Raw genomic sequence first — 22,529 nt, forward strand, 5'->3', positions numbered from 1 at the left:
AGTTCTCCCGAATCGCGATCGCCCCTGGGCCCAGCAAGAGTACGTAAAAGATATCATCAATCTCCACCTTCGCGTGAATAAATTCTTTTAATCAAGTCATTAAAACATCAAGTTAAACAAAAATATAATGCGCAGAAAAATCAGTTTTTAGCCGCAGTATTGTACTCGCTGGCAGCCGCAAGTTTTGACGAGCATATTATTGATGCTAGAAATTGTGTCGTCTTTGAAGATGTTGAGCGGGCTGTAGGAAATCGTTGCGCAGCCGTTGAAGTATTCTGATTCCTCGGCATTTTTTAAACTGAAGTCATACACTACCTGGAACAGAAAAATGACCTACCTCCGAGACGAAAACTGACAGTAACCAGAACAGGTGCCAATGTTAATCAGCTCATTGTCCTTCGCCATGAGAGGTCGCCAACCGCCAGAGATCTCCTCCAACTCTAGAGCTGTTATGAAAAGATCTTCTCGTTGGCAAGGCTTGTCGCAGTGGTCGATCTTTTCATCGCCGGAGAAGAGGAGAAGCCCGCGTTTTGAGAAGAAAGAGGACGGATCAGGAGGGGTGTAGGTCGGATCGCGAAGACATTCTCTTTTATTGAGATTCAAGGATGTTTTTAAGGGGATAAGAGGCAGAATAAGGGTGTCAAAATGTTAACTCTTTTTGAAATGAGCAAATTACACCCTTATTTGCATTATTTTTCATTTAAAAATATAAAATCTTTTCTGGGAATCTTCGACTTTTCGGGAAATCTGGCAGCGCATCTTCTCACGTCATCTAAGTGACTTGCAAATTGATCGAGTCCGAGAACGCTTGAAAAAGCGCCAAGAACTAAAAATATTAAAATCATGAACAAGTTAATTTTCGCTCGAGAAGTTGGCTTATATGGTCGGGCAAAATTAATGCGCTCCAGAAGAGGAAGTGTTGATCATTGATTTTTATTGATTGATTACGAGGATTATGCACGAAGAAATTGGTATATTCTTCTGTCTCTTGATAAAGTTCACTTTTAGAAAAAAGTTGGCGAGCAAAGATCTGAAAGAAAAGACCGAATCGATGTCATACCGAAAACCGAATGAAAATTGAACGATAAAGCCTTGTGAAGCTCCAGCTGCTTACACAAAGTGGCACTTGCGCTGCGCAAATCTGCCTCGCCGTAAAAACAGCGCATGAAATTGAGTTAGAAGGATTTCAACCGGTTAGAATACACATTGTTGCGAAAATTGATCAAGAAGATGATGGTACTTTTTACGATGAACTTGCTCAATATTAACTGAATTTCCTGACGATGCCGCTTTCCTAGCGACAACCCTACTGAGTTTGAACTATAATTGTTTGTTTTGATTATGATGTATGGTCTTATTTTGACCAAGTCCTGGGCATCAAATGGTCAGTGCATCGATTCTAAAACGACTATCCTCTAATACCACCTCAGTTATCTTTTTCTGAAGATCTCACGATGAAGCTTTTACCGACCTTTGTTTTCGGCGCTATCGTTGCTCAAGACTACTTCGACGCAGAAGGCGAGAGAAAAAAGAAAAAGACCAAAGTGACGAAAAGCGATGCTTGTGGGTGCACTGAGATGCCTAAAAATGGACCTGATGCGGTTGCTACTTGTGTTATGGTAAGAAATGGTTTAAAATAGTCACTAGATTTTGATAAACGTTAGAATGGCGGAAAACGAAAAACGATTGATTGGACTTGCCCAGCGACCGGAACGACTCAACGATTCAGCAATATTAAATGCAAAGGAATTCGTAAGAGAAAATTGGACGAGCAATGTGGTGATCTGGTCTGCAATTGTCGATTTGAAATGGACGCATTTGTTTCGACTATGAATCCTGATGAAGGGCAAGCTGTCGGTTTGTGTACCAATCCTCACAAAAAGCCGACATACAAGCTTTTTTGCGACGCGAATTCTGACAATATTCATGATGGCGGAGAATCTTTCCAGGAATTCCGAGTGAGGTGCCGAAACGGAGCGCTCTTCAAGAGCAAATTTAACCAAGTTCTTTGCGGCAACTCGATCATCGGAGGCGATGGCTGGGAAGCTGGGCCTGCTTCGATGCCCTCTGGCTTGACTTGCGCAGACCCAACGAGTCCGTTTACTGCGCGGAGAAAGCGCAAGATCAAAGACTTTGCGACCTCGAAAATCGTTGGTGGTCAGACAGTTGATAGAAAATCAACATGGCCTTGGATTGTGAAAACGCCAGGATGCGGCGGAACTATCATTTCAGCGAATCCGAGCGGAACGAGCGATTGGATTCTTACAGGAACGTTTTGAAACGAAACCTTTTTTTCACCGAATTCTCGAGAACTTCGATTTCTTCAAAACTTTAAAGCTGCTCATTGTTGCGAAGGATTGTCTTCAATGAATGTGATTGTCGGATCTGAAGATCGAAGTATTGGTGGAGCTTCTACTGATGAAGAGTTTCGGGTGACATCCCTTAGCATCGTCATGCATCCAGATTACAATGGTGATCTTGGATCTCCTTCATCGCCTGGAGCTGATGTCTGTCTTGTCGAAGTTCCGAATCTATCAGGAATGGTTTATTTCTTGCTTTGAAATAAGGTTAATTTGATCAATAAAATAAATCATGCTAGATGCTCAGCCTGTCGGATGCGTTGACTGTTGGAAACCAGCCTGTCTCCCTGCAGCCCATGTCGACGACAAAAGACTTTGCTACGTCGCTGGCTGGGGGACCACTTCCTCTGGTGGAAATTCGCCTACATTCGTAATGCTTTAGTTCAGATTTTGAAGCTTTCCTATTTATAAATTTAGCTCCGCGACGTTGGCGTTCATGCTTTTTCTCAAGAAGCTTGCGAATCAATCCCGGACATGAGCGGCGGAATCGTTCAAGATAATGAGTTCTGCGTTGGTGTTCCCGATTTCAATGGAGACGGCATCACTGACGGAGGGAAAGACTCATGCCAAGGTGATTCTGGCGGACCTCTGGTTTGCGAAGAGTCTGGCACTGCTGTTCTCTACGGCGTCGTCAGTTGGGGCTTCGGCTGTGCTTCTCCAGATCGACCGGGAGTCTACGCTAAAGTAGCGTCTTTTACTAACTGGATTTTCTCAACAATGAATGCATAAATAAACGAATCCAGTTTCATGAAAACGCATCTAGTTCCTGAAATCTAAGACTTTCGTAATCCGGCTCTCATGGAATTTTAAAAAGAGCCCTTCTAGTGCTCTTGCTGGGCGGAGATGATAGTAAAATCCGCGGTTCGGATTTGAAAATTTGACGCGATTGCGGTCAGCTCGACCAGCGTACTTCTGCGGTTGAGTTTAACGCGATTTCATGATTTCAACGTTCCGAATTAAATTTTGTTTTCATTACGCTCCTTTTTGCTGGATACAGGGAAACGAGACGACTTCTAGAAGGATTAAGCGGTGATGTTCCATCATGGAACTGGCGGATGAAGTGCCCGACCACTTGATTTGGTAGAAAACCTCGTAATTAGCCAATTTGCAGAAATAACGAAGATTTCTAGTAAACAGCTCTAATTCGAGAAGTTTTGATAGAAAAAAGTATAATAAATGCTGACTTTAGATATTTGCTTGATTGAATGTCGGCGAGAAATGATTTTCTCGGAAAGTCAATATTTACTGGGAGGTGTTCGCTCAGTTCAGTTTATGGTTCTTTCCAGAAAAGAAAAGAGCATGGAGATCATTTGTGCCGGTTTTCCGAAGACATCATCGAAAAGCTGCTCTACTTGTCTCCGGTAAAATTTAATGCGATTTTTATTCTATTGTTCAATAAACCAAAACAAATTCTTGATGAGGACCATAACAAAAGAATCAGTTTTACAAAGACGCGCTTTTTTTTAGGTTGGGGTATTTAAATCTCCCACTAACTTCTTTTTAGGCCCGGAACACCATATATATTTAGAATTAGCAGGAAAAATCTAGAAACTTGACCATAACCGATTCTCAAAAATCACTTCCGGTAGCGATTCTAGAGCCGGAAGTTGATGAAAGTTAGGTGTTAGGGTGAAGTGTGACCTATCAAATTGATGCTCAGAAGATTTTGAATTATGCTATAATCAAAATATCAGAAGAAACAGTCTTAAACGTGGTCAAACCCACCGGTAAAATTATGTTAAAAAGACATAAAATGATGAAATTCTTTTCAGTTTTTTCCGATTGGTTTGATTCCCGTTGGTGTTGATTTTTCTTAAACGATAGGAAATCGTCTGAGCATCAATTTGATAGGTCACACTTCACCCTAACACCTAAATTTCATCAACTTCCGGCTCTAGAATCGCTACCGGAAAGTCACATTGACGCGCTTTTTTAAGGTTGGGGTATTTAAATCTCCCACTAACTTCTTTTTAGGCCCGGAAGACCATATATATTTAGAATCAGCAGGAAAAATCTAGAAACTTGACCATAACCGATTCTCAAAAATCACTTCCGGTAGCGATTCTAGAGCCGGAAGTTGATGAAATTTAGGTGTTAGGGTGAAGTGTGACCTATCAAATTGATGCTCAGACGATTTCCTATCGTTTAAGAAAAAAATCAACACCAACGGGAATCAAACCAATCGGAAAAAACTGAAAAGAATTTCATCATTTTATGTCTTTTTTAACATAATTTTACCGGTGGGTTTGACCACGTTTAAGACTGTTTCTTCTGATATTTTGATTATAGGATAATTCAAAATCTTCTGAGCATCAATTTGATAGGTCACACTTCACCCTAACACCTAACTTTCATCAACTTCCGGCTCTAGAATCGCTACCGGAAGTGATTTTTGAGAATCGGTTATGGTCAAGTTTCTAGATTTTTCCTGCTAATTCTAAATATATATGGTGTTCCGGGCCTAAAAAGAAGTTAGTGGGAGATTTAAATACCCCAACCTTAAAAGCGCGTCATTATTTTTCATAAAATAATCGAAGCAAAAGACCTTAAGGTAAACTTCGAAATATAGTGCACAGTGAGAGTCTCTTTTGACACCCAAATGAATGGAAATATTTAGCTATGATTTTTTTTAATTATAATTCATCTTAGAACACTTGGCTTCAAAGTCGCCGATTACATCGAAACTGCCGAGTTCTTGTCCGAAATCTGGGTCGAATACATCAACGGACGATGTTCGATTCATAAAGTCATCGAAGAATACAACAAGCATGGTTTTCAAGGTCTCTTTCATCCACCTCATCAAAACGCCTTCTAAAATTTTCTTTCTAGCAAATCAGGACATTCCTGGAAATCTGTACTGGGAAGAGCTTTTCCACGCCTCTCCCAATGCAAAAGTGATTCTGACCGTCCGAGACAGCACCGAAGTCTGGAACAGAAGCATGGTCAACTTCATGCTGCAGGAAGCAAAAAGACTTGGAAATCCGGGCTTTTGGCTCTTTCATCGATTCTCCAGTTTGGGATGGACGAGTCCGAGAATGCTCAACATGCTTGAAATAATTGAAGTAGGCCTCCTTGAGATCAAAAATTGAAGGTTTTTCAATAATATTAGAAAGTGAAAAACACGATGTTTTTCCGCGCTCCCGATGTGAAATGGTTTCCCGCAGATTGGCGAAAGTTCACCTGGCAGAGTCAGAATGAAATGATGGGGAAGTATTGGGAATCGATGAAGGACAAGTACGAAGCTCAAATTCGACGAGTGAAGGAAGTCGTTCCAGAGGACCGTCTTCTCGTCTGGAATATCAAGGAAGGATGGGAGCCGCTTTGCAAGTTTCTCGATAGACCTGTCCCTAATTCTCCCATTCCAGTAGGTCAATTTTTGATTGTTAAAGCCAATTATCTTATTAGCACGATAATCGAACTGGTGACCACGAGTTCATGGAAAGATATTTCCTCGAAAGCGATGTAGGAAAAGAAATGAAATCGTACATGAAATGGTACTTTGCCAAATTTCTGCTCAAAACCGTGATCATTTCCGGCGCCCTGATCTATGAGAAGAAAAATGACTTCAGAATCACTCGAGCTCTTGTTTCTTCTGTCAGATCAAAATTGAATTTCTAAAAATATAATGAGTCTATTTTATAAGTTTTATGAACTCTAAAAGATCCAATTTTTTGACCCCTCGCCAAGTTTTAACGTAATTCGCCGATTTGTAAGTCAATATTTGCCCGGAGGAGTGCAAAGAATTTGAATTCTTTCGAGGTCGGTTTCTATTGCAAAATAAGAGCATGGAGATTATTTGCGCCGGCTTTTCGAAAACTTCGTCGAAGAGTTGTTCTTCTTGTCTAAGGTTTGCTTTTTTTCTAGTACTTCTTTTTCAATTTTGAAAACCATAAAATAAGTTTTTTAACATCAGACTAGATTTTTCAATTATTTCTAAAATATGATAAATCTTTCAAACCATCTTCATCTCGCTTCTTTTTCGTAGGACTCTTGGGTACAAAGTTGCCGATTATTTCGAAACCTGTCAGTTTCTTTCGGACATCTGGCTCGATTACTTGGAAGGAAGGTGTTCAATTCATAAAGTCATCGATGAATACAAGAAATACGGCTTTCAAGGTATCAATCTTCTCAATTCTTCATTCTTCTTATCTTGTTCAAGCTAATCAAGACTTTCCCGGCAACATGTACTGGGAAGAACTGTACCACGCTTCCCCAAATGCAAAAGTCATCATAACCATTCGAGACAACGCCGAAGTCTGGCACCAGAGCCAGTTCAATTTCATGCGTCAAGAATTTCAGCGCCTCGGAAATCCAGGTTTTTGGCTTTATCAACGCTTCACGAACTTTGGTTGGACAAGCCCCAGGATGAATAATATACGAAAAATTTTCCAGGTATAAATTCTCATCTTAAAAAAGTAAAGAAAAATCAAGATTGTTTCGAACGAAAAATTTTTCCGGACAAATGAGCCGGTAAAATGGTCTCCTGCTGATTGGAAAATGTTCACGTGGCAGCAGCAGCTTGAATACATGAAACCCTATTGGGAGGCTGAAAAGGACAAATATGAAGCCCAAATTCGACGAGTCAAGAAAGTTGTCCCAGAAGATCGACTTCTTGTTTGGAATATCAAAGAAGGATGGGAGCCACTTTGCAAATTTCTTGGAAAACCCGTCCCTGACTTCCCTATCCCAGTAAGTCCACAAATCATCATCTAAAATTCATCGATTCTCAGCACGAAAACAGAACTGGTGATCACGAGTTCGTGCAAAAATATTTCATCGAGAGCGAAGTTGGAAAAGAAGCGTTTTCCTGCATGAAATGGCACTTTCGCATGTTTCTTTTAAAAACTGCAGTCATTTCTGGGGCGCTTATTTTTGAGAAGCGAAATAACTTTCGAATAACAAGATATCTTCTTTCTTCTGTTCGAGGAGTCCTGAATCTCTAAGGAAATAAAATTCATTATCCAGTAAATAAGTAGCGTCTTGAAAAACGTTCTTCTTGACAAAGTAGCTCATAATCATGAGAATCTAACTTGGTCGAACTACGAGCGTAATAAGAATTGATGACATTTTACACGATTCTGACGTGTCGAAGAAGAAGAATTATGTCTTCTCGGCATATTTGGAATTTGAAGTGAAGAGGAAACTATCCAAAATCATGAAGCAAAGGGCCTTTCTATCCAGCTTTTTCCCACATTCTCTGTGGTTTTTTCATTGTGGTATATCCGGGGTAAACCCTTAAATCCACCTTGCTGTCTTTTCTCGGAAGAGAGTTTTGATTGCGCTGGTTCCAAAAATAATGATCAAACTCGAAAAGTTCCTTCCTTTGAACTCTTTTAAATATTTATCTTGTTCATCTATCCGATATTTTGATAGGTAAAAACTCCTCTCCAAATAACCTCAACACTGTCGATCGTCGCCCAATTTCGTTATCAATCGAATTTTCTCGCTGTAATAACTGAATCAAGCTCGTGTTTGATCAAGTACGTTATGCATTCTGGACGAAAAAAGCACTAGCAATTTTGAGATATCTCTACGTGGAATTTTCATTTTGGTTACCGGAGAGCGGATGAAGGAATATTTTCTGAGGTCGGAGATACTAGCAAAAAGGGTGGCATTTTAGGGATAAGAAATAACAGCGCAGATCAATTAACATTTGTATACCAGTTCAAAAACATTAAAAAAGAGGGCAGAACCAATAAAATTAAGTGATTTTATGGATCAGGCTTTTGATTGGCCGGTAGGCCTAATACAGCAATCTTATTGGCTATCCAAAATCCACTTCTATATTTTGATTTAGTCCAAAAAAGAGGGTTCGGGTAATTTTTACAGTGTTTTATTCTCATAAAATAATGTATATTTACAATTTTAATTACATAATTGTTGATACAAAATTCGATAATTACGAATTACAGTAAAAATAAATGAATAATAAATACTCCTTTTGAAAGAAAACTTCTCCATCCACCACTAGACACTGGCGAAAAAATGACTTCATTGAAGAAATTGTCCCTCAAACTCTTCATTTTGTCTTCTACTTTTTCAAGGAACGATCTCTTGAACTGAAAATCGTGAATAAGATTTCGTGAACAGCGAGTTTTGAAAGAACAGCGATTGTTTAAATTCTCACCTGTGCGTCGGAGAACGAGATTGCTTTCTGGGCGACGAAATGCCTTTCTACGTCGCCGCAAGAATTCTTTCGCGAATATCTGAATATCAAAGATTATAATTTATCGAAAAACTTAAAAATTTCGACATCAAGTTTTCATTTTTAGAACAAAAAATAAGAAACTTGAAACACTTCTTCGGAAATCTGTCCACTCAAGAGTAATGTTCACCCTGTGGTCTATGCCATAATCTTACGAAAAAATCAATCGCTCTGGTCAGGACCTTCTATTATTTTCGTCTCAACGTGTAATCTCAAGTGAGCCTCGCGAAAGCTCCCGGTTCACCGCTCCTGGAAACTCCTTTTTTTCGAAAAAAGGCAATAATAATAAGCGCTTCTGGTATTTTAAATTTTAAGCTCTTGAATGTCTTGTTGCTAGTTATTGGGTAAATAGAGGCTCACTTTTTATAAAAAGTAACAAGTTTCTTTTCTTAATAAAATGTAATCAAATGAAAACGTGATCAAGTAATTGCGTTGAATAACTTATCAGAATATTTTGAACACATATAAAAGGCTATGGTCAATTTTTGGAGTTAAGAAGATTTGGAGTAAGCTAAAAGGAGCAACTTTATTTTCCGGAGATACTCCAAATTGGAGCAAAATTTCAACGCCGATTTTAAGGGTGTTGCAGAAATATTTAAGGGTATTTGAATAGCTCAAAAGAAAGCCCGGGCCCCGAGGCGCGTTTTTGCCAGGGTTTGACAGGGCCGGGAGGCCCTTAACACCATTAAAATCGGCTTTGAAATTTTGCTCCGATTTGGAGTATCTCCGGAAAATAAAGTTGCTCCTTTTAGCTTACTCCAAATCTTCTTAACTCCAAAAATTGTGTCGAGCCCATATAAAATTAAACCCTAGACCGGTTCAAATTATGTCTATATTTTTCTCCTCAAAATGGCAAAAGAATTAATTTGGCTAAAATCTTTCTTCATTTTGATGAAAAAATCGTTTTCAGAGAACTTTGATAAACAAAATTATTAACGATAAATTTATCCAATCAGTACGAAACCCCCTTTTTCGTTAAAAAAAACCAGGCAGCGAGATTAGCCAAAACATGATTTTTATTTTTTCTTAAAAAATTGAGTAATTACTAATTAGTCTTGACAATGTCAAGTTGACATCTTATTATATAATTTTGTCTAAAGGAGTTGTATTTTTGGATTGTTAAATTTATTTCATGAGATAATTAAATTATGTAAAACAAGTGCTCTTCATCCTGAAGTGGCAAATTCATGATTGATTATGAAACAAAAAAGCAATAGTTCTAAAAGGTACTTTAGAGAAGACTCGATTTCTCGTTACAGTAAGGACCTTAGTGTGGCTTTGATTGAGCCACTTGACTGGCCTGACAGACCACTTGTGGTATCGGCAAGTCAAAAAAGAGAACTCAGTCTTAGATTTTGACAGCTTCGATTTTCGGCATATGCATTTTTTGCCATCGATTATGCAGAAAATGGCATAAAACAGTGATTGATAATTGAACTTTTTTGAAAATTCAAAAAAAGCTGAACTTTCTTTTTGATCGAAAATATAAGGGTATCACTTTGTTAATTTTCTGAAAAAAATCCGAAAAAAGAGTTTTTCGAGCCGATTAACCCATTTTGAGGACCAAATCTTTCGAAAAATGAAACTTACGGGAAAAAAGACTCGTTTTTGGAAACGTCTCGGCCCAAGATTTCAGATGGCGTCATCGGTTCGACGTTAATTCTGTCCAAGACGTTGAGGTCAGTCCCGATCATCATCATTAACTTGTCGAGGCCGCGCAATCTGCCATCGCTCGAAGAGTCGTTTTTGAAGACGAGAGGGAAGGAGAAGATGATTTCTTCTTGGTTTTTGTCATCCTGCCTTTGGATACAAAAATCTTCGAGTCTAATTTAACCTTTTTGAAACATCATCAAGCTAATTCTATCGATAAGACCTATGTTAACACGCCGAGGCAATCTCAGCTTGTTGAATGCTCAATTTCACGGTGTTATCTAACCGGAACTAATTCCACCAAAAAGCGGTTTTGATAAGAGTCGACACTCGTTGTCAGAAAAAAACCGCACCCGAAAACGTGCTCGGCTATTTTGCCGATCCTACTGTCACTAAAAATAATAAGCTGACTTTTTATCGCCCTATTTTGTCCAGAAAACGATTCTAGAGTGAACTGCTAGAATTTTGATTGTATCCAATTTTTCCTTTGAACTTTTGAAGACGAGACTCATTTCAGCGCCACTCTCGCTTTTCTCGCTCAACATGAAAAAGAATGAAATCAATCTTTTTCTGTTTTTATTAAAACAAACTTCGGAAAAATGAACCTTCCAAAAAGTTATGAAAAATTCTTCTAATGCGGAGTAAATAACATTCTATCCCTGTTTTTTCACGATCCTGTATGTTGTTTTTTCTTCTGTCGTAGTGGCGAATTGAGTTGCCGAAGGAGATGAGGATTTTCTTGAGGATCAGGTCGTCAGAGTCGATGGATATCGAGTAGACATTACCAGAATAGGTGAGAATCATCTAAATCAAGATTCATGTTGTTTCAAGGATGCTATAGCACACAGTGTCTATGAATAAGATATCTTATCGCTGTTGTTCAAACATATGGTACGGTGAAATAGATAAAAGAAAGTGTTCAATTTCTGAACCAGTAATTAAATTAGTTAACCATCTTTATATTTTATTCATTATTCTAGCTCCTCAGGAACCCCCCCTCCTCACTACTTTTCTTTAGCTCAAAATGACCGTCAGAGCCTGGGCTACAATCTGGGATAGTAAACAACCTCTGAAAGGTCGAGTTAAGGCTTCAAAAATTCCCTTTTCCGAAATTGGCCAGATTTTGGGACTTTGGAGGTATCAAAATGCCCTCAGGGTACGAGATCACCCCCAAGTATCAATAGTCAAAATGATCCTCAGCTCCTGGGCTTTCTAAAACGGTATTATATGCCTACCCTACTAAGCCCAAAAAAAAGCTCAATTATTAGTGATTTCCCCTAATTATGGAACATAATTTATGGTCATCTCTTTTAATTGATAAAATTGTTATGTCGATATAAATTGCGTCTTAGAATCTGGGGTCGGCAAGCCACCAAGCGATGTTGGGTGGAGGTGAGTGGGTTGACAAGAGAATATAATTTTCACTGGTCGGGGTGGGTGGTGGATTTTTTTCGTAAGCGTTTTTCCGATCCCAAAATTTATAGAATAGGACTTGATAACACCAATTCTTCGGGCATTTTTAACCAGTAGGAATCCATACATAAATGAGAATTGTTTCTCCGCGAAAATTAGAAATAATATTTCAGAAAAACAAGAGTCCGAGGCTAAAAAGAACTTAACCACAGATTGCAAATCTTTAGGGATTGGGACCCGTAGAATCAATAACTGTGGCCATAAGAAATGTCAAGAAAGATTTTGTGAAAATAAAAAAAAATCACAAAAAATTTTAAAGAAAATGTGAATAAATTTTTCATAAATCTTTCTACGTGTCAGATCGCTTATTTTTCAGAAGCGGAATATTCTATCCCCCTAGAATTCTGCTCATTTTCTACATATTCTGTCGTTTATTATTGAAGGTGGTGCTTTACATACCTGGTCGGCTTTCCTCTCCGCCAGCATTTTCGTAGATGCGACTAAGCTCGCCAAATCGGACATGTTCAACTAAACTCACTTCTAGTCCCAATTCTTCGAAAGCGCAAAGACAAGGTTTACCTCCTTTAGTTTCTTGTAGTCGATTCGGTCATCAGACAGGTCTAAAACAGAGACATTGATTAATTTTGCATGAATGAGGACGAACTTACCAAGGGGACTTTTGTTGACACTGCACTTCTTTTTCGTCGGTTCTAAAACATGTTTTTTCGACTAGAAAACCTCTTTATTGAGTTTTACCTGTATTTGAAAGGCATAAAAGAAGTATCTGAATAATCAACATTCTAAAAATACTCTCTAACCAAAAGAAAAAGTGGCCCTTCAAAACAGAAAAAAGTGAAAATAACGATCTTCTTTAAAAATAGCCGATAAAATCGCCTAATTGATGAGAAGTGCGTTCGCCAGCCTCATTTAAAGACGAGAACAGCTTCCTCTTTTTTCTCTTGCATGATTCTAAGCGACATCTGTGGGCCTCTCAACATTCTGAATTATATATTTTTATTTATGTCAAGCAACATGCTCGGCAAAAAAAAGCTGCATCTGCCAAGTCTTTTTTGGAGCAAATTGGACAGCTTTAGGAAATGTTCGCTTCATGAATTCATATCTTTTCAGACTCAGGTCGAAATCGAGGTCAAAAAAGTCTCTCTCTTTCTTTCTCGATTTTCTGTTTTAAAAATTTTTTTAGTTATTTAGTAGCAAGTTCTTTTTTTGCGCAAAGAGCGCGTCTAATTCCCCCTTCTTTTTTCCTCTAAATTAATTGATGAAATATTTTTTCTTTGGGATAATGCGCACCTCTTGCATATAAAATGAAGAGCCGCTCTGAGAATGTCATATCAATATATGCATGTCGTCGAGTAATAACTAAGAAGAAAACTGAGCACACGTGTTATTTAAACATACTCTGATTATTCTCATAGAATAATTGATCGCTTTCGATATCGAAAGGTACGGTTCGAAACCGCCGGCTACGATGATGACTGTAATGATGACAAAAGTCTTCTGTCAATACTGAACTAAAGTCAACTTTTGAAGAATCTTATCTGGAGGAAAACAGTAACAAATCGAGTTTCTTGAGCAGCTTATCAGTTTTCCACAAATCCCCTCTCTCTGATAATTGCGTGGTACTGATGTAGCCGAGCAAACCACATGACGACTTGAAGCTGTTTGGAGCTGCACCTGGCGGCTCAGAGAGGATGAAATGGAGATGTAATTTGCATTTGCCAAAAATTTTTGCGCTCACAAAATTCAACAGCGTGTTTTTGGACAGAACGTTCCAAAAAGAAAACACATGCAATCCTTGATACCGGGGATTCATGTAAGTACAAAGCCGCTTTATCGTCAAATTGACGTTTGAGGTCAATCTTGGTTTATTCAAAAATCACAGGATTAGTTGTGCATGTATTTGCTCAATGCCTGAGAAAGTAAGTTTCAACAATTGAACAGAGGAAATATTTGCCGAAATGCAAATAATGTCCATTTCGCTAACCTCACGATTTTTTGGAGAAAATCGCCCATTCCTGAAGCGGCATGAAACTTTTTCTCTTCCTTTTTCTTCTACCAGAATTCGTTTATGCAAGCGACCGAGAGTCAGGAAAAGCAAAATGCAAGAGGGAAGCGAAAGAGTTCTTGAATCAGTGTTCTACTGAGTGCATTGGCGACAGCGATTGTTTCGCCGGCTGCAGAAAACGGCTTCAGATAAGATTTATGTGATATAATATAAAATCTAGAAGCCATAAGATAGAAAAGAAATGAAAAATGTCAAGCACACTTGTCTCGTAGAAAGACAAAAAGTATTTGATCACCTCCATGAAACATTGGTTTTTAGTTCTTTCTTCAAATTTTTTTTGCTTTATACTTTTTTAGGAAACAGAAGGTAAACCAGAAATGGACCAGGAGCTGTTCAACCATGAGACCGAATTGATGGTGAGAAATCAAAATGCAGATTTGATTAAAAATTTGAATAGGAAAAAGAACAAGAAATCAAGGCTTTGCAAGATCAAAAAGACCAACTTATTAAACAACGACAAGCTGACGCAGAAGTGGAAGCGATCGTGATTTCCGAGCAGATTGATGAGCTACTCAAGAAGAAGAAAGAGATCGAAGCTCAAGCAGGTATAACATCGGCGACAACAACAGAAGAGTCCATCGGATTAGCCGAGGATCTCGCCAGAGACTTTGCACCAGATTTTGTCTTAACCATCATCGATCATATGCAGAGCAGTTCTGAAGGAATGAGATCGTCATTGTATTCACTTATTGCTCTTACTGTCGCTTTTGTCCTTGATTTCTGATTAAAAATATTTAACTTAATCGAATAAAATTAGTTTTTTTTTATAAGTCTTCTTGTTATTTTAGGAGTGTAAGAAAGTCTAACCCACATTTATTTTCGAAAATCCTCTCGCCACAAAGTATATTCTCCTCGCGCCGTCCCCGAAAATTAGCCCTGCCATGAAATTCTCGAGCCAAACATTCAACCTCTCCTTCCACAGAGAAATCGCTTTTCTCCAAAGCGTTTTTTCATCATGCGGCTTTCGCACGTTTCGCTTTTTTCTTCGCTTTTAGTCTTAGTTTTTTCTTCTCAAAGTTTGCTTCCGAAAGGGCTGAGATGTTCCAGGCCAGAGAGATTGCCAGAAGAAATCGGAAATGCGCCTCAGAGATCGGTGAATTTGAGAATTTTGCATGGATCGGAAACGGATTGGAATTGGCCGTTTATTGTGAGACTGGGGATGAGAGATTCGAATGGGATAATCAGGCTCTGTGGCGGGACGATTTTGAATCAGAGGTGGATTATTACAGGAAAGGGATTTGTCATTATTATGAAGAGAGAAGAGATTGATCAGATTCGAGCTTTTGAAAAATCCTCAAAAAGCTGCGAGCTGTGCATATGGAAAAGAAGTCGTCGGACTGATCGCTTCAGATGAAATCAACGGAAAAATCGAAGAATTCGAAACGCGAAACTTTGCCCGAGGCGTGTACTTTCACAAAGATTTCAAACCAGAGGGCAATTTCATGGACGACGTGGCTATGATCGAACTTGAACGGGATTTTCAGCTGACTGAGAAGCTTCAACCAGCGTGTTTGCCGGAAACGGACGTGGATTACACTGGAATGCAGTGCTTTATTGCTTTGGTTTTTCGATTGCTTTTAGAAAAACAAGAATAAGAAGAAATTCTATTTAATAATTTTTGTCATTAGTTTTGTTTCTTCTCCGAAAAACCATTTTAAAGCTGGCTGGGGAATGTCAACACGAGATACTCTTGATATCCAAACTCATCTTCTTGAAGCCCGAGTGAACATTTTCTCGGACAGTATTTGTGAAAAAATATTTTCGCCTTTCGATTTGTGGGACGGAAAATCATCGATTTGTGCGATGGGAAGTTCTGGAGAAGGATCATGCCATGGCGATGCAGGAGGACCAGTTATTTGCGTGGATTCTAAAAACGACCCAATCCTGGTTGGAATTCAAAAGAAGCGGCAAACTTGCGGTGGCCCCTTCCTCATTACGAAAACGTCCTCTTATGTCGATTTCATCAAAAACCTCATTTCGGCGCGAGCTTTGACGAAATGCGGCCCACCAGAGAGGTCATTCGATATCGCCGATAATGTGAAGATTGAATGTCAGGGCGAGACCTGCCACTTGGGCTGTTACATAACCCATCAGATACCTAATCTGAAAATGATTACCTGCCAGACAAATGAAGAAACAAACGGTATTTCCAAGTTTTTCCCCCAAAAAGCTCCTTTTTTGATCTTAATTTTCAATCTTCTAGAGCCAGAATGGAATCCACTACCTGATGACGTGTCCCAAATCAAATGCCTGACTCCAAGTCGAAGAACTCAATGCGGCCATGTTGAAGAATTCTTCGTTGTCGAAAAAGGCGTCGTTGTCGAATGTTCCAAGTCAACTTGTCAAGTTTCGTGTGCGCAGAAAAACCAGAGTCCTTCGTTAGTTGAACTATTTAGTTTTCAAGACTGACTCATTTTTTTCTAGTTCGGACGCGGTAAAATGCTTGAACAGAGAACGCAAACTCTGGAATTTACCAGCTGGCTTCACCTTAAAATGCGAGTACCGCCCTCTTGCGTTCGACGACGTCCAGGAGGAAATCATGGCGCATTATAATCGAATTAATCTCGACTTTGATAACCTTGACGTCGTAGAAGCCTCAGTCGTCACTCAAGGCAGAGCTCATAAAATTACACCCTCTATTTTATCAACCAGGTGAAGTAGATTCATTATTGAGCCTCGAAAAGCACCTAAAACAACGACGACGTGTACCAAGAACAAGACCCCTGTCAGCACTACTAGATTCAGACCAAAGAAAAGAGCCGGAAGAAAGAAGCAAATCAAAAAATACTTGACAAGTAAATATAACATGACAAATAATCAAAAATCAACGACTACTGAAAAATCAATGACAAAAACATCAACAATCACAACTTCAACACCTACAACCACATTTACATCAACAACAACAACAACGACAACCCCAGATATAACAACGACAACATCAAACCAACTATCTACAACGACTTCAACATCATCATCATCATTCGTGACCATTTCAACAATGCCTAACCAACTTCTCACTGAATCCACAAAGAAAAATTGGAAAAAGGGAAAAAAAGAAAAGCGTTTTACCAAAAAGCAAAAGCGCCAACAAGCTCGAAAAGCAAAGCTTGAACGGGCGCGTCCTTACATCTTCAACAACATCAACTACAGCGGCGGGCTTCGACCTCAGTACCCAACAAGCCGCCCCATCTCAACAAGACCTCCTTGGGCTCGACCAACCACAAGGCCACAATTCTACGGTCAGCCAATGCACATGACGGCGTGCGGAAATGTCCGAGAAAAATTCCAGCTCGATGAAAAAATCAGCGTTCGTTGTTATCGAGGCATTTGCTCGTTCACTTGCGCGCTGCCACTCAAACCATCGATTCAACAAATTTCCTGTGTCAATCCAGCAAAACGCATTTGGTCAGTGAGAGCCTTCTCGAAAGTTTACTGCATCAACCCATTTGAATCGAGTTTGAATAAATATCAGACGACAAGACCGCCAGTGACTCAGGAAAGGATAACCACATTTGAATATGAATGAGTTTTATTGGAAAAAAAAGGATGAGTGGTTAACCCTAAATAATCAAATGATAACAAGAACCAAACCCATCTTTACAGGCTTCACTATCACCAAGAAAACAACAACGACTTCAACAACAACAACCACGACATCAACAACCACATCAACAACAACCACGACAACTACAACCACAACCACAACGACAATAACAACGACAACAAAAACATCAACTACAACAACGACAACAACAACAACCACGACTACAACAACAACATCAACTACAACGACAACAACGACGACAACAACAAGAATAGCAACGACAACGACACAAGAAATACAGCCGCCGTCCAGAGGTCCAAACGCAAGCCTTATCTCCTTCGACAATTCCGGCAAAACAGTCGTTTATAATTTCGCGTCGGTCACGGAAAACCCTTTCAAACTTGCTCCACAAACAGTCGCTCCAACCACTGAAAGCTCTCCAACAACGCTATCTCAAACAAAAACAACGCCAAAGCAACATCGTTTCTCGTTCGTCGGTGGGCCAGGAAAGAGACCCGCAAAGCGACCAGGAAAAAAGGGTCCAAATAGAAAGCGTCCAAACAAAAAACGACCAGGGAAAAAGCGACCAGCAAATGGAAAGATTCATGGAAAGATACCCAACAAAAAGCAGCCGACAAAGAAAGCTCCTTCGACATTCAAAAAACCGATTAAAGGGGTCAGGCCAACTTCTGGAATAAAGAGAATCGATAAGCCATTTACTCAGTATTGCGGAAATCTCAGAAATTCAAAAGAACATGGTTATTGGCTCAAGAAGCACAACTTTCACGTCAACTGCCACTCGCCCAAAGGAAGATTGCAGGTAAGCAAAAGCTGATTTTTTCAGAAATTTATATTCTAGATTTGCTTTATCAAATGCGAACCCGGACCGTACGTCGCTGAGGTCAAATGTTTCAAACACAAAACCGGCCCTGCAAAATGGTCTTCTCTCAAGAAAGAACCTTCCTGCTGACGACCAAAGCTTTATTTGACCTTCTATTATTAATTAAATTTGTTGATACGTTTTAATAAAGAATCCGCTTTTCTACTTCTATTCTCGCTTTTTTCAGAAATTTTCATAAAGCGTAGGTTCCTAAGAATACCTTGTTCAACAAAAAACATAGGCTCAAATTTACCTCAGAGCTGCTGGTTCTTGTTGAGCTGGGAGCGCTGTCCATGGTTATTCGGAATCCATCGATGTTGTCCTTTTCCAACGAAGATTGACTCGAAGAAATATAAACTGCTTTTCCAGTTTCAAAAATTAGCCAAAGACCTAAATTTAGTGAGTTTCTCTCGCCACCATTCTATCTGCTTACAGCAAAGAATTGGGAGAATAATGAAAATAACCAACGCTCCCATATAAATTTGGCATGGCTCGACTCCCTTTTCCATAATGACTTTTGTAAGCGGCTCGAAATACCATTGATGTCTTGAACTTTCGTAAATACAAAACAGCAGCATAATTACCTCGTCATTTCAGCTCGATGTTCTCGATGAAAGATACAAGAGCTGATGCTCATTGCAGACCCCGCTAATACGAGATGAAGGATGTTATAGAAAAACATAATGATCAGGGAAATAATAATGGTGCTGTCCAGGAATTTTTTCTTGCGATTTTCCTAAGAATATTTATTTTATAAAAAAAACTCTCAATTTTGTACCTTCGAAATGCTTGTCGGAGCCACGAAAGAACCATTTGGTTTGGCAGTCGAAACAACAGCATCAAGTCGCAAGTAAACTACCCCGACCTTAATCGGGTCAAATAACCATCAAGCTATTTCGTCTTCAATCCGTGTTTGACCCTTATTAATCCGACAAGCGCGAATAACAAATCCCATCCTCTGCATTTATGAACCCAAAGAGGCGCTGCGAACTGAACTTCTGTGTGGATGACGATTTCTTTTAGCGAAGCAAGGAAGATGTAGAAAATGAACCATCTCATGGAGCCGGCATAGATGAATTGGACGAGGTTTCGATATTTGACCGTGAATGGGTGGAACTCATTTTCGAGGGCAGCAAGTTTAATCGCAACGGCGTCTGAAATATTTTTTTATCATGAAGAATTGAGTTGATTTCAGTTTTCAGAAGGTCGTTTCCGGACCTAGTTGAACCTGATTTTATTCTGAATATTCATCAAAACGCGCTAGCAAGTCAAAAAAAACACCCCTTGTACCTGTCATTTTGATTGGAATAGAATTGGCGTCGGTTTTCACTAGCAAAAACGAAATCGGCATCAAAAAGATGAAGAAATTGACAAGTTTGAGAATCGGTCTCGTGATGCAAAAGCATTTTGGCAATTCTTCTTTACAGCTCTGCACAAGATAGCTTTGAATATCATCTGGTATCGATTGCAGCACAATATCTATTGGATTTTTTAGCTGCGTTCTATTGCAAAACAGAAAGACATCTTGCTGCTCGTCTTCTGGTGAAAGACCAGCGAGATTGAAATTTGGAATAACTGGAATTTCGTCTCCTCCGAATTGTTTGAGCCTGATCCTTGGAGCTGGAATCTGATAAAATGAGAAATCGACTCGTTTAGGTTATCTTACCTTTCTACAAAGTCGTTCATCGCAAACAGTAATAAATTCAGGTGCAGCTGTTGTTGTTATTTCTTTCCGCTTTGACAGTAACTTCCGCTGCTCTTTGTAGTTTTCAAACTTCTGGCATTGAAAATCTCTGATATCTTGAACTTCTTCTTTACAAAACTTGCAAGATTCTCCGAGAATTCCATCTATTGAACTCGAAGCTGAGCATTCAAGAAGCCGGGGGCTTTTCGAAACTATACAAATATTATATTTAAGCATGAAATCAAGGAAGAGAACCTGAAAAAGCTATGAGTCCTGAAAACTCATAAACAGCGTAACAAGTGATGATCACAAAGTAGATCCCAAGCTCGGCACGAATCATCATCGAGCCACCCGATTTCGTGGAGAACTCAAATTGGCGCTTGTTAATTGAGTACCACTGGGCGAGAATGGGAATAAAACATGCGACGATCAAAATAGGTCCGCCTTTATTTAGGCTTTAAAAGTTCAAGATCAGGAAAATTTTATCGAGAAAGGGTTATGTTCTGTTTCTTTTCAATTTAAAAATGATATACCGAGTGGCTTATCCTAAATATAGCCGTTCCGAAAATATACCCTCCGAATTGTGTTGTCGTCTGAAGAAGAAAAAGCTCAATCGCAACGGCCAATATCAAAAGCGGAATAATCCAGATGAGCGGCTTTTTCGGATCCATTTCCTCTCTCTCTACTCGCGTGTACTATTTCCTATTTTCAAACAAAACCTTTCTTGAGGGAAACGCTCAATCAAACGAATACGGTCTTTCAGAATAAAAATCAATTTATAGTAAAGTAGCGAAATAGACGGAGCAACATGATCCTTTGGAGGGCAGACCTAGCTTCTTTTAATATGTTTAATAGCTAAATATATTAATATCTTCTTTCATTCTTTGCTCATGCTAATCTGTTGTGAGCCGAGCTAGGTCGCCACCACAGACTTTATCTATAGAGCGCGAGAAAAAAAGAAGGAAAAAAGGGCTGAGGCTCGGTTTTATATCTTGACGCACGATTTTGATTCAGAGCAGTGATCCCTCAACCAAGAAAAAAACCAAAGATTCAATCTTTCCTGCTATTTTAACAAAACTGAAAATTCGAAGAAAGACTGCAAAAATTGAGAAGAGAGAAAATCACAGAAGAGACTCAGTTGGTAAAATTTAACTTCAAAGTGTAAGAAAACTTTCCTTTAACTTCACTAAAATATTCTTTACTAAATAAGACTTGGTTTTAAGAAAAAAAAAAGAATTATCAGAAGAAAAAACTCAAATAATAAACGAGAATGCTTCCTGACCAAAAACGTGATGAAGAACTTATTTGGATAGATAAACTAGGAACAGAATAAAATTTCATTTTGAGGATAAAAAACTGACTTGTCCAAAGCATACTACCCCCGATACGCCTAGAACAAACCCATTAGCCAACGAGGACCTACTTTTGGCTGTTGGTTAAGCTTTTTTGCGACAGACAGCCTTCTGAGAAATTCGGTTAATTATCGCTATCATAAGCTTTTGCTAATTCAAGTTCATCCCGACCGCGTCAATTCGCGATCTGTAAAAGGCAGCCTTAATTTAGCGCCTAATCCAGCTTTTCCAATTGTCCCATCTGAGATCCAGGCACACTCAATCGTCAATCGTTCGTTGTCTGTTTATATTTCAAATTATCGACTTTGAATAATTTTCAATAATTTTAGTGACTAAAATTTAGTCGAGTCTAGTCAGAAACAGAAAGTTGTGTCAGAAAAAAATGCTGCTTACCTGATAAAATGAACGGAATATGATGATTTGAACCCTCGCATTAAAATAAGATAATGGCCTTTTATTTTGAACATGTTTAACCCGATAACGCTGTATTTCCTTATTATATTTGGATTATATGCTTGAATATATGAATATTTGCAAATGCATTTTTGCCTATCGACAGTAATACATTTCTTTCATAATGAAAGCAAAAATCTTATTTAAGGTCCTGCCATTAGTCTTGACTAAGGGGAGTGGGGCTGTGAGTGAAAATAAATTTTATTTATTCTGTTAAAAAGCGCAAATGCTTCATCCAGAGTGCACGGCGGCATACGATTGCCTAGGCTGGATAATCCTTTTATTCGTCGTCGTCCTGGCCATCTTGATGATAATAGGTAAAAACACCGCGCTCGGCGAATACCAATTTGATAATGGCGGCCAAGAAGCCCTGATCAACTGGGTTTATTCAGCGCTCGTTTGACAAGTCTTCTTTAAACCAGTTCGATCAAATCTTGCCCAAAAATAATTGTCCAAAATGCAATTGAAAATTATGCGAAAAATTTTAGTGAAAATAATGATGATGTGCAACAAGTCCCGCTCATCAGAACAAGGTTAAGGGCTTCGCTTTCCAATTTATTTCGAAGAAAAATTTCATCGCTCTTAACCCGGCTAAACAGCGCCGCAATTAATGTCCCATCTGGCTTCGCCGATGATCGGTGCGGCTATAGGTGTCAACTCTGACATATACGTCCAACTCAAGCAGTGTCAGGTTCCCGTTTCCTTAATTTTTAACATCCATCGTCATTGTTATTACCCAGGACCTGTCAAAGAAGAGAATCAATGCAAACAAAAAATCCTCACCATCCTCAAAAATGCCAAACTCGAAAAAAACAAAACTAGATGTCAATGAAAATCTGTCTCCAATAAAATCGTGATACAAAAATACTTTCAACTTCCCACAGCTCCAGTTGTTCAATTAT

The 22,529-nt window shown here is 39.0% G+C and overlaps 4 protein-coding genes and 1 pseudogene across 5 annotated transcripts; 4 read left to right on the forward strand and 1 right to left on the reverse strand.

Moving 5' to 3' along the window:
* Nucleotides 1–77: 77 nt before the first annotated feature.
* On the reverse strand, nucleotides 78–772 carry LOC145701216 (uncharacterized). The gene is made up of 3 exons (XM_081778442.1): nucleotides 768–772; nucleotides 338–586; nucleotides 78–298 (listed from the first exon to the last, which is right to left on the reverse strand). The coding sequence occupies exons 1-3, from the start codon at nucleotides 770–772 to the stop codon at nucleotides 148–150; spliced, it is 405 nt and encodes a 134-aa protein (XP_081634568.1). The 3' UTR covers nucleotides 78–147.
* Nucleotides 773–1,344: 572 nt separating this feature from the next.
* On the forward strand, nucleotides 1,345–2,279 carry LOC145701217 (uncharacterized). The gene is made up of 3 exons (XM_081778444.1): nucleotides 1,345–1,384; nucleotides 1,447–1,619; nucleotides 1,665–2,279. Exons 1-3 carry the CDS (start codon nucleotides 1,345–1,347, stop codon nucleotides 2,277–2,279), a joined length of 828 nt encoding a protein of 275 aa, XP_081634570.1.
* Nucleotides 2,280–2,592: 313 nt separating this feature from the next.
* Nucleotides 2,593–3,089, forward strand: LOC145701218 (trypsin-1 pseudogene; annotated as a pseudogene). Its single transcript, XR_014134258.1, has 2 exons — nucleotides 2,593–2,730; nucleotides 2,778–3,089. The product of XR_014134258.1 is annotated as a trypsin-1 pseudogene (transcript).
* A 563-nt stretch (nucleotides 3,090–3,652) lies between these two features.
* Nucleotides 3,653–7,303, forward strand: LOC145701219 (uncharacterized). The gene is made up of 10 exons (XM_081778445.1): nucleotides 3,653–3,721; nucleotides 5,010–5,140; nucleotides 5,190–5,422; nucleotides 5,470–5,724; nucleotides 5,766–5,970; nucleotides 6,075–6,207; nucleotides 6,346–6,476; nucleotides 6,520–6,752; nucleotides 6,792–7,049; nucleotides 7,091–7,303. The coding sequence occupies exons 1-10, from the start codon at nucleotides 3,660–3,662 to the stop codon at nucleotides 7,301–7,303; spliced, it is 1,854 nt and encodes a 617-aa protein (XP_081634571.1). The 5' UTR covers nucleotides 3,653–3,659.
* A 9,097-nt stretch (nucleotides 7,304–16,400) lies between these two features.
* On the forward strand, nucleotides 16,401–18,295 carry LOC145703292 (uncharacterized). Its single transcript, XM_081780631.1, has 2 exons — nucleotides 16,401–18,078; nucleotides 18,118–18,295. The coding sequence occupies exons 1-2, from the start codon at nucleotides 17,233–17,235 to the stop codon at nucleotides 18,226–18,228; spliced, it is 957 nt and encodes a 318-aa protein (XP_081636757.1). The 5' UTR covers nucleotides 16,401–17,232; the 3' UTR covers nucleotides 18,229–18,295.
* Nucleotides 18,296–22,529: the final 4,234 nt, after the last annotated feature.

This window comes from Oikopleura dioica, chromosome PAR, assembly GCF_907165135.1.
Source record: "Oikopleura dioica chromosome PAR, OKI2018_I68_1.0, whole genome shotgun sequence".
NCBI classification, from domain to species: domain Eukaryota; kingdom Metazoa; phylum Chordata; class Appendicularia; order Copelata; family Oikopleuridae; genus Oikopleura; species Oikopleura dioica.